The sequence below is a fragment of the Channa argus genome, chromosome 20 (assembly GCF_033026475.1).
Source record: "Channa argus isolate prfri chromosome 20, Channa argus male v1.0, whole genome shotgun sequence".
Classification (NCBI taxonomy): domain Eukaryota; kingdom Metazoa; phylum Chordata; class Actinopteri; order Anabantiformes; family Channidae; genus Channa; species Channa argus.
This window is the reverse complement of record NC_090216.1, coordinates 9,624,396-9,637,044: the sequence shown is the minus strand read 5'-3', so window position 1 is coordinate 9,637,044 and position 12,649 is coordinate 9,624,396. Positions and strand designations below refer to the sequence as shown.

The window sequence follows — 12,649 nt, the reverse complement described above, 5'->3', positions numbered from 1 at the left end:
TTTTTTACATGTAAAATACCATATTACCTTTTCATTTCAGGTGGGTTTGGCTTTTAACTAAGCATTCCAATAAATCTATATATTTACATGTTATTTTTAAATTATTACTATATTACTGAGTGAAACAGAGCGGCCTTAAATAATCAAAGTTCCCTTATAACTTTAACAAAGACAAAACGGGTTGGTTGACATGAAGACACAGCACATTCATTTCTCAGTAGACTCAATATTTTGGCCGATTACTTCAATTAATAACCCAACAGTAAAATCATTAGTCAAGGGAAATTCGGCAAGGACCAAGCACTACTGGGATAGAAAAATATGACTGATAGTAAGATTCCACTTCATTATGCTGATGACAGATGAGAATGTAAAGATTATTAAGTGATAAAGAGACATTCTGCTCTTTTTCAGTATGAATGACATGTATAATATGAACACATTCTTAAAAATGGCTGATCTTTGAGGTGTTTATTATCAAAAGCGGTTGTGTACTGTATTTATGTAGAATATCCTTGATCGTTTATTGGTGTCAGTTTGTTTAAAATTTATTTTAGCCATTTATAAAATTAAACACCGCAAATAACTTGTATTCACAGATTCCTCTTTAATTATGCTCTCCTCACTGTATCGGAGGGACCCCTAACCCTAACCATCAATGTGAAAAATACATTGGAATATAAAAACAAAATAAAAAAGCCGTCTTTGTCATACCAAAATCTAAAATTGCACTCTGGGCCAATACGCATAGTTAAATCTAGACACAAGTCTAGTTCTGATTTCATGGGCCCAGTTGTTTGATGTGTAAATTTGACTGGGCGTTCAATTTACCTGCCACACCTGTTAGATGCATAGGCCAGAATCTTTGAAGAAGATGATAGCACCTCTGAGGAATGTGATAACACATAAAAAATACAGCTTCCCATCGATGATTGAAGCAAAGAGGAGGCAACGCAGCAGTGGGATTAAAGTGTTGACTGATGGGAAATTCTGTGCTTCAAACATCTTGTAATCACACAAGGAATGTATTGTAGAGGTGCACACACTGGGAAACCCTTTCGTTCTTTTAGAAGTACTTGCACCATCTTAGATGCCTTTGAAGATAACCAGGAATAGAGAGGAGAGGATGTAGGGAGGCTTCTGATGTGACTGAAGTGACAAAAATCTCCAGACAGATATTTGGCTTCATCGTCTGTATTCTAGAAAGTAAAGAAGCTTGAATCCACTTTTTACATTCCTTCTGTTCCTGTTGTTAATAAAAGGAGTTTGGCAATACTATGTGTTCTATACACAAACAAGTAAGTTATGGGTATGGGATAGGTCGATTCGTTGATTCAGTAAAAGAAGGGGTGAAGTCAAGCAGTGCACGTTCTCTTTGAAAACCTTCTCACAAGGATAAGACAGGAGGAAGCTATACAGGTGGGATGCCATCACAAGTTTTTCCTTATTATTCTATACCATCATATATTTTGTTTTTCTCTTTAATAACAGAGGGCAAAACGTGCCTATTGATTAATAGTGATGGTGTGACACAGTCAATTGGCCACTGACATAAAGGAAAGTGACAACCGAGCTGCTTTCTTTTAATTACATGCTCGTTTCTGTAACCTCAAAGCTACAATTACCACAAGGGAAAACAATCAATAATAGCTATATCTGCTTTCTACAAGCTCTTTAAACTGCTAAAATGACACTGTAAAAATAATCATTAAAAAGCAAAATGAGACAACAAATATCTTACACTATTAAAGAAAAGGTCTATATAGATTTGAACTTCTTTAAAGTAATTAGACTTGTGCATAAGAAAACTACACATTTTACGACTTTGTTAAGGTGTCTAATGACGTAATGCTCCTACATACATTGGTTCACTAATGCACATGTGCATGCACTCACATACTTTCAGGACTGGAATGAAGTTGATTTTGTTAATGACTATAAATTATTCCCTGGGGTTCCACTGCTAGTATTGTGCAGCATCCTATTAGAGAGTTTCTAAACCATCTAATCAAAATGCATAAAACAATCAGACTCGAACTAGATTACAACTTAGGCAGCACTGTGCAAGTAAAGATTGCTTATGAAGTCAATGAGATGAAAAAGTGATATAGAATCAAGGGAACAGACTTGTGAAAAGTGTCTGAAAGGGCTGTGGTGAAAAAGGTGAGCCGACATTTCTCTCTCTCATACATGGAGGTCTAGAAACCCTGTGGGGTGATTTGACATTTTCTCATCAGGCTGATTGTGTTTCCTGAAGTTTCACCCCTCCTCAACCCCCCTCCCCCCCCACCACCAACCCACACAAGTGCTTGTCACTGCATCAGGGCCTTTCACTTTTTCCTCCATTTATGGGTCAGTGAAAAGTGGACACCAAAGATACAGACAAAGAAGTGAGAGAATTAGTATAGCCTGCACGACCATGGAAATAAAAAACAAAAACAAAACAATCCCCTCCAAAATACAACTCATTTAAATGGAAATAGATTCACAAAATAAGGCAGGAAAAATGGAAAAGCTGAGCTGTGTTATCAAAAACTGAAAATGATTTTCTTTGGATTCAAAAATCGAGTATGAGAATTCAATACATTTAGAAAAACAAACAAATGAAGCAAGTAGTATTTTTATCAATCATACAAAATTCTAAAAGAAAAACTGCAGCTCCTTCTGTCCCAAGTTTTGTCCTTTTTGTGACACTATTCAGGATGGTTTGCTTCAAATTGTATGAGGACATTTTAGATAAAATAAGCTCTGTCCTTATCCCCTTTCCTTCCAAGAATTCCTGAATTTTGCTATTCAATTGTAATTTGATCAGATGAAGGCAGACGACAACTGATTGTGTGACAGGTTTTTTGGGAAAAGTTATTGTGGACTGGGCAATGATGGGCAGGTGCCTCAGGCAAAGAAGGTTTTCTATTACCTTACTGACACCTACACAGATAATATGTAGGCATATCTGCTAATCTGATCCACAGGAACTGCAAGATAGTTATGTGTCAGTAAAATACTTTCCCCAGCAACAACACTTTTTAAAATTATTAAAACTAGTGGTGCTAAAACATTTATGCCTAACTTAGGTCATGACAATGTATCATGAAACAAAGTACTGACAACAGCAAAACATCCCTCCTTTCAAAGGTCGGTGGCAATATTCCTAGGCAAAAAAGCTATCTATCCTACTTAAAACATACATTTTGCAAATGCAGCCCCATCCTCTTAATGTAATCAGACTTTTGAGACAACCCAATTGCCTCATTTTAAATATTTCAATGAGTCAAGATTTCCATCGCAGCTTTCAGAATGAAAATCGTTAAGAGCCCTCATATCTCGATTACCCACACCTTCCCTTTAGATAGCAATATGCACCTATTGAAATTGTTACTGACAATTCAAACTCCACTTGAAAAAGAAAATTTACTACCTTCAAGACACAAGAAGAATTTACATATGCTCTGGTTAAGCGATCAAGACCAACACACTCAATAAGCCCAGTGAGACTCAAGTGGAGAGGGAAGAAGTGGTGGGTCAAATTCTTAATTAATGTCTTATGACTGTTGAACACCTAGAATTGCTAAACAAATAGTGGCATTTGTATATTTAAGTCATGAAAATATGAATATGTGACTTACCTGAAAAAAGTCACAAAGAACTGTACAAGGTCCATGATACTGTTGTGTTGGGAGAAAGCAATCTGCAAGGGAAAAGGAAGATAGTTCTTTGCAATTAAACAAATATAAACACAGAGATTGATCATGCTTTTAAAAAATTCCAGTGAGACTTTGGCATCATCGTCACTTCGTCACTCGAAACCTGACTGTTTTATATGTAATATCTAGAAAAAATTAAACAAACGTACTTTTAATAGCAATTTAAGCCCATGCTGAAGGAGAAATGTATCCTCAGCGGAACAAGTCAAAGAGATTTCTGTTGACATCACACATCTAAAATTGAATTAATATGACCGACACTGAAGTTGAGTTAGAGTTGAGGAATTGACATCTATCCCCACCTACTATCATCCAGCTATGAATGTGAAACCAAAAAAGTACATTTTAAATAATTAGAAATAAAATATTCACTAATAAATATAAAGCTTTTGATGTAACACAACTATAATAATCTGCTTAAAATGACAACCAATTAGCTATTGAGGTGGACAAATAATATGCAGTGTCTTGGATGCCCATTATTTATGTCTAAAAGGCAACTTTTGCCCCTTCCAGACATGCACTGGAACTTTACCACAGATTAAGTTTTATATCAATTTGTGCCTCCTTGAAGCCCAGTGTGAGCCTCCTTGTGTCCTTAAGTATTTTCACTTCTCACTCGGGTGATCTCTCGCTGTGAGTTACATGACTGAAAGGCCGCCACTCTTAATGTCCGAGGCTGAATTCTCCTAACATTAGCACCTTACCTTATTTAGAGTCCAAACTGTGGTAATAATCTTTTAATAATGCTTTTGGTGGTGGAGGCACACATTTAAAATCAGAGATTCGGCCCCTCATTTGAGGGATGTTTATTTATAAATGTAGGCATTAACAAGAAAAGAAGAGATGCATTCCTTTTTTGTATTGTGTGTAAGTGATCAGCTACAAAAAAGTACAGTAAATATTTGATTTTAGCAGGGATCAGTTGAAGGGTCTATCCACGTGTGAGGTTGTGTAGCAGGACAGAGTCTTTTGGACATCTCATTGACACCCCCTGTAACCTCACAAGCATTTCCACCTTTGGCTCATTTAAGCGAAGAATGAGAAGCAGTAATCTAAAATGAGATGCTCACTGACATGGCTAATGTGACTCAGAACCACACATTACACAGGTGTTTTGCTGCCTTTTGATAGGTGTCACAGTTCTTTTTAGCACTGCTACTCCTGATCTCCACAAAATATCGGGTCAAAGCTATTTGTTTCAATTTAATTTAAGCTCAATTTCTTAATCTCAGCCAATCAATTGCATCATTTGGTCATATTTTTTAATTGACTTCAGCTTTAAAAATATCTTCATCTGGATTTGAATGCTTATTTTAAGTGGCTGGACTTCTCATAAGTGCAGTCTCGAATACTAATTTATATCCTGCAGGCCTACAGTCTCATCACTGCATCACGAAGGCAAACAAGGAATGAGAGACCTGATCCTGTTACAGAAGCTATTTGGCTCAGCCCAGTCCATAATAAATATGAGACTGTTGGCCAGGAAATCTAATAGAAAACGATTACAGGGCCACCTCCACAGATGGACTGACCCCAAAGATATTATTACCTCACCATGGTCCACTCATCCACCATGAGAAAGGGAGGGACAGAACAAAGGTAAAAATCAATATTCGGGTGTGGGCTAATTAGCAAAAAGGATATTGTGTGATGTTATTAAGAGTGATAACTGTAACTATAGTATCTCTTAGTAAAAGCTTTCATTTCTCAATTAAAGATACAGTTGTAATTGATATTCAATATTAAACCAAAAATATTTAATTAATAATATAAAATTTATATAATTTTTTTTTTTTTAAAAAGCCACTTTGGATAAAAGTGTCAGCCAAAAGACTAAATGTAAATGTAAACAAAATACTACAGTACAGTATTATTTTACTTTTCGACGTAAATTACAGTGATACTTTCTTAGTAGTAGAGATGTATTTTCTCTTTCTTCACCACATTGAAGCCCTTCATTCAGATCAAGGTGTAGAAAGGTTTAATGTTGGATTGATTTTGCCCTGCAAGAAAACAGCTGTGCACATATGCACACTAACCATTGCTCATTAAACTTGTAATTAAAATGAAGTGCACTTGAAATTACCCTGAGCAACAACGCAACTTTGCATCTGCAAACATGGCTGCTCCTGCTGTTTTACCTTAAACTGTATAGGTTTTGGACTTACTGTTCATAAAGGGGATCTTTTTATGTACATAAGCAACGTGGAATAAGCTATTTGAAAACAGAGACGACAAAACAAGTAACAGAGAAAAGATTAAATCATTGTGTAATGATGGTCACAAGCACAGTCCTTACCTGGATCTTTATGGGCCATGAAAAATTACTGACATAGACATAAAAGGTAATATTGGGGTTGCTTCTAAAGGTGAACTTCTCAGAGGAGAAACTGTCTCTGTATTCCTTGATGTTAGTTTTGGACACAATGGGCACTTCCTCTCCAGAGATGGTTCCAGCTGTTGGGGCAAAGAGTTCACGTTCAGTATTTTGCCATTTGGGGCTCAGCAAGCTCACCTACATACAAAGACCGAGCTGGACCCAATGTAACATATTATTATAAATCCATTTGTTGACCCATTTGGGACAACAGGGAAGCTCTCATGAGCAATTTATAATGTGTCTTAAGTACATTAAACTTCTTTTTGGTTGAACTAAAACTGGAGCTTTACTGTGTAATTACATATGACATACATATTTTATTGTTAATTGGTCATAGCCGTGGGCCAAAAGCACTGCTTCAAAGAGGGAGTGAAACGCTGATGTCCACAGGTCATGGCTGAGTCATGTTAGCACATATTCATCATCTGAATCCTTATTACAACTATCAGCTAATGCATGTAGTATATTTGAGACCTAGACTTTGGCTTTTTATGACCTTACAGTGGATGTAAACTGCTTAACAGCATCAGAACTCTGCAAAGATCAACTATTTATTATAGTTCTCATTTATGTGCGTTTATGATCAGTATTCATGAGTGGGGTGTTATTTTAATTCTGGGTGAATATTATCGAAGTGCAGTAATGGTAGTTTGGTACAAAGTGCTGTCATAATTGACAAGATTTCAAGAAAGGATGAACTTTCTTTTAGTTTAATTCAATGGGGTTAAAAATAATGTGCAAACTTTAGAGAATGCTGTGTTTATGTACGACTCTAAATACCCATCATAAAATAAAAACTAAAACATTTCAAACCACCACTCTTATTTCCCCATCTATCTAAATGTTTCAAGTCATTTCCTATTCTTCCTCATGTCAGTGGGTCTTCATCATTGACATTCCAACCCACAGCTCTGAAACAAAAGAACCAAAAATGACAGCTTTAGTGAGGCTACGTGAGCATGTTTATCTTAATTGAAATCACCCACGTGCCCCCACCCATAGGCGCTTCACACTTTGGTCGATTGTGAAGAGGCTCCTGCTCCTTCTGAGACACAATATCTTTGTGGGGGGAAAGTGGACTCAACTTCAAATATTAATGATGATGCTCTGAAAAGGTTAAGGTGGCGGAGAGGTGTGCAAGAGGTTAACGTGTTTCAGTGGCTGGAAAATGTCAGTGTTATGGGGATTGAGAGAGCAGAAGATGACTTCGGAGGAAGTTAGGGAAGGAGAAAAACGGTGGCACTGGACGACTGCAGTGTCCTTCAGTGTCTTTCCACAGGGGGCTTTAAAATAGTCACTCAACAGTGACACAATAAGCACTAACAACTGTTATCTAATTATTGTACCTGCTGACTAAATGATGAAATTAAAAAATGAGCACTGAATCCTCATACCATCATACAAAAATGTTATTTTGTCACTACATTTATAAAGTGAATGGAAATTGGCTAAAACATATTTGACAGAGTCAGAGTCAGAATATTTAGGTCTATCTGAAAGGCGTGTTATTTGTTTGTACAAATAGGCCTCAGTGTGAATGAAAATGGCTTCTTAATGATGCTCATGCTAAATTGGATACAAATCATTTTGTGCGTGGGACTAGGAAATGATGCAGTTGAAAGGTGGGTCTAAAACAAAAAATCCTCAGATTGTGTATTTGGGTAAATGTTTAAAACACCCCATTTTGAGGTCACTCTTTGGATATACCGGAATTGTAAAACCTAGAACTTCTGACCCAATTCCCTAAATAGTATGTGTGTTCTAGGCCCTTTGTTAGGTAGAGAATAAGATGTTTTGTTTAGTGCATAGTTATTTTTAGGTCTTTTTAACAAATTTATGCAGAACTGTTGAAATTATGAATATGTATTTTCACAGACTAATAAATGAATTTACAAAACAGTGTGAAGAGAAAAAACATTTGATAAGTTGTTTAGAATTGCAAGGTTTGGAAAATCCATCTGCATATTTCACAGTAAAATCTGCTTTTTTGTGACTGGATTGAATACATAATAATCTCGTGGAGCTGTGTACTGTGTAACATAAGGGCAAAAAAACATTTAGGTGTTTCTACGACACATGAATCTAACTGCTAAAGGAAGTACACGTACCCGTTGATCCCACCGACCAGGTGATATTGAGGTTGAAGTTGTTAGATGCATTAATGGACATGTCCAAGTTCTTGTTTGCCTTTAAATGATAGACATAAAAACACCACAGCATCAATGTAGGTATAATAAATGACAGACTGGGCACAATGGCCTCATTATAGTATATGATAAAAGCAGAGAACTCAGCAAGAACTTGGGAAGTCAGACTCCAAGTGCAACTTTCTCGCATCTTTACAGACTGATCAATAATCATCAGCATTATATGTGCGGAGATTTTACAGATTGGGTGCACAAAAAAAGACCAATTTATGGTGTTACTGGCTCTTTTGCCACACCGAGAACTTTGATTTCCAAAACAGTTACCTGCTCAGGTGAGGCCATAAAGTTGATGGCAGTGTAGTGATTATCATCTTCTTGGATGAGACTGAAGGTGAATTGGTAGTCAATCAGTAGATTGTCTATTTTGAAAAAAATCAAAGAGGAGGGTAAAGAAAAGTCATAAATGCTTTCCTATTACTCAACAATACAATGCATATAAAAAGAAGAGGCAACTTTCTGCAGGATACACAATCTGAGCTGCCAGTGGTGGTTTTAAGCTACTAGAGATTACTGATGTGATCAAAAGTAACTCCCAAGCAATAGTCTGGCTGATGGAGACAAGTGAAATCAGAATGTCTGCAATCAAATCCAATAACTATAATCAGTGTGTACAATTTTCTCATCAACCAGAAAAAAAAGCAGGAAAAACTGACTATAACAACAAGCTACTGGTGTGATTAATGACATATTCGTAACTACATTTTTACATGTGAATTTATTTATTTTTTTACAAATTATATTTAATATACAAGTAGTAACATATAATATGATATTGAGATTGAAAGATATATTTTGCTTTTTTTTACCTTCAATCCCTTTTGTAGCATGGATGTGCTGTTATCTATTGCGTGATGTTTTAGTGGTTAAGCATATATGTGAAAAGATTTTCACTGCAACAACATTTTGAGAGATAATAGTAAGCTAGTTTCAATGATAGTTCAAATCATATATGCAGTGAAATGGCTGGATAATGTCACAGTCAGTGTAGCATGTTAATCCATGTTCAACGGCCTTATGGACTGTTATGTTTATAGCACTGCTTAACAGAGCTCAAGAAGTCCCAGTGGTGCGCAGAGGTTAAAACAAGCTGCAGGCTTTTAGTTTCCTGTCTTCTACTGCCTGGTGTCATGCTATGACATTTCAAAAGGGACAAAAACTTGGCAAAGGCTCTGTTGTCAGCAGGAGAGTGTTGAAAGGCAGATAACAAATCACTAAGTACTGCGGCACCATGAAGGACACATCATGCAAAAAAAAAAAAAAAACACCAGCGTGCACAGTATACAGAGGAATATAGAAATATGCAACCATTTATCATCACTGGTAGTCAACTTTATAATTTTTTTTCATAGAGCAGCTACTTGCATCACTCACCTTGATAGATTTTTATTTTAAAACAAACATTTAGGCAACTTTGTAAATGAAAAAATGAGTAGGTGGGTGACGAGTTGAGAATCTACTCCTCTGTCTTCTTGATAGGATCAATCACTCACTCCTGATGCATTTGACATTTTCACGAAAAGTTATTCTGTCACCGAACAAGTGCCCCTGGTGCCAAAGTGCTAAAATGCCCCATCTGCCCTAAGCGGAAGTGGAAGAGAGCATTGGAGATGGAGTCGATGCCTCTCTGTGTGTGTGCGTGCGTGTGCGTGTGCGTGTGTGTGTGTGTGTGTTCGAGTGCTTATGAGTTGCAAATAACTGTCCAGTGGAGGATTACTCACAGTAACATGTTCCTCTGAGTGGATTGCCAAGGTAACGGTTTTCTGAGTCACATCTGCAGTGAAGAAAACAGCAAGGAGAGGACAAGATGAAGACGAGTGCTAACAGATTGAGAGCAAGAATGTCTCTTATCAGAAGCAGTGTATGCCAAGTAATAACTCCTGCTTTTGGCAGCTCAGCAAGTCTCTAACTTCTGACAAAGAGAAAATAATCTGATAGTTTGGTAAAGTTAATTTGAATTTTTGTTTATCAAGGGAACACAGTGACATGCAACCAACTTAACATACCAACAGATGTAATGCAAGTTGAAATTCAAAAATCCTTTGAGCAAACAAATACAAGTTTGGTAAACATATTCTTTACCCTGTATTTTTTATACCATTGTGTAGTTAAGTACAAGCGTGCTGTAGATGCTGCTAGAGCAGCATATTCATCTCACTTAATCACTAAATACAAATTCCGGTAACCAAACACAATCAAATTCAACCATCTTTTAGCTCCTCATCCTATGAATTTCTTTTTAGCAGTAAAAGTGGCATTAGGTATAAATTCAGCTCCCCGTCTCCTAATTGTTCTACAGTAGAAACACTCTAATCGCATTTAAGGGTCTCAAGACAGAGAATGTTGCTGTTATTCAGATCGTATAGCATGTTGAGAATAATTTGTAAATTTGGATTATATAAATAAAATGTCACAGACAGACAGCAGTGCTCACTGAAAAGCAATGTTCTTTATTTCTTTTGTTAATGCATCTCTTCACTGTGTGTCTCAATCATATGCACTTGACCGTCGTACAGTTCACTCTAAGCTACACTGGCACACTGCTGTACTTCACCTGAAAACAGGATGAGTAATAAAGTGACAAATGCCATGGCAATTTAAAACTTAGTTTTTATTGCAGTGATTTTATTTAACAGTCAATTACATTTGTTCTAATGTTCCTAAGCAAACCAAAAATGGAGGAGAGTGAAAGACGTTGATGCCACTGAGGAGGAGGTGGCTGTCAATGATGTTACAGTGAAACGAGGATGACTCTGCCTCTAAAAATAATGCAACATTGGGTGTTTTGCAGCAATTTGAAATCGTGAGACAGACGGTACCACCATAGAAGGTACTACGCAAAAAATGTCAGTCAGATGCAGGCGGACACATCTGATGTGTTCTAACACCTAAAAAAAAAAATCACCAGTGTAGAGTAAAAAAAAAGTAACTGTAACTCAAACTTACAGTTTATGTATGCTAAGAACTGAATTACAGATGTTTAATACCTGTGAAAATATGTATTTAAGTAACATGTTCACATAAAGGACACTGAAAAGTACATGCACCGTAAATGTGTAGTTTAACAATGTTAGCTGACTTGACAAAGAACTATTCAGACTGTATAACTAACAAGCCTGGAAGGAGGGGCACCAGCACTCTACTGCTCTAATGAGGGTAGGACACTGAGCTACAGAAGAACCAGCTCTGCCACACTTACTATTATTATTAAACAGGCAAGGACAGGGTAGAGTGTTAATTTACTATGGTACAATGGACAGAGGACAAATATACCACCACAGGCTTTTGAACCTTACAGAACATCATTCCAGGGGCATTTCAGCTGTCTGGCATTTGCAGATGGAAAAACAGACACATTCCCAAATGCTCATTTCAAAGTATATAATACAACTCAATGCAACTCCTCTATGCTATATCTTAATTTAATCTACACCTGCATGCATGCATGCACGCACAAATCTGAACTTCAGGCAATCCCCCTCCACTGTATCTTAATTTGATCTACGCTCAACTTGAACCTTTGTCTATGCTTGTGTGCACTCTGTGATTTAACCTGCAAAATACACACACAAACAGAACAAATGTGCTATGAACCCAGACAATGTTCTTCACAAAATAACAGGACGAAGCATACACAGACACACTCTCAGAGCTACCCACTGTTAACTACAGCACATAAAGGCTACATTTGGAATACTTGCTGAAGTCCCCCTAAACAAACCTTTTTCTCCAAGAGAAGTGAGCTACTGGACATTACCCATAGTTGTGTTTCACACATGTGACTCACCAGGAGATTTTCAGAGTTAGAAGCATTCTAATGTGGGAAATTCTGCTTCATTTCAGTGAGGGGTCATAGTGCACTGGAGGCACAACATAAAAAAAAAGTAGTCTGTGGGAAGCCGTTTTTTGTTTGAAGCACATCAGAGCCGTGCATCTAAAAAGCATTCACTCGCTTTAACTCCTACTGAATATTTGGGAGAGAGCAGCATGCTCCACACACACAGGCTCACGCATTAAACTGGACTTCGTATTGGAGGGCTTGTTGGATAAACTCTAGGTAATATGGGGAGTTTTCCACTTGGACATTTGCCTTCACACATACAAAAGTTTAAGGATTCCAGTGTATGTGTGAACGAGTGACTGAAATCTGCTTTCCTATGGCAGTGTGAACAAACCAAACTGGGGCCACTTCCACATGTGGTGCTAGATCTAATCTGTTTTAGATTTGTTGCACACTCATGGAGAATCTTCTGTTCAAGCCAAAGGAACATATCATAGGTGAACAGTTTGAGAAAACTGTTGCAGAGCTTTTATTATTGTAACTATATACCTTAAATATCAGTTAAATTTGTCCATGC

At 37.0% G+C, this 12,649-nt stretch overlaps 1 protein-coding gene across 4 annotated transcripts in view; it reads right to left on the bottom strand.

The window, feature by feature from the left end:
- The window catches only part of atrnl1b (attractin-like 1b), a 57,318-nt gene that overhangs the window by 17,775 nt on the left and 26,894 nt on the right, over window positions 1-12,649 (bottom strand). For 3 of the 4 annotated variants that reach the window (XM_067487555.1, XM_067487556.1, XM_067487554.1), the window contains exons 21-25: window positions 10,013-10,065; window positions 8,559-8,653; window positions 8,196-8,274; window positions 6,007-6,164; window positions 3,627-3,688 (exon numbers count right to left, since the gene is read on the bottom strand). In XM_067487555.1, coding sequence (XP_067343656.1) covers window positions 3,627-3,688; window positions 6,007-6,164; window positions 8,196-8,274; window positions 8,559-8,653; window positions 10,013-10,065 — 447 coding nt within the window. The other variant, XM_067487557.1, reaches the window with a different exon arrangement.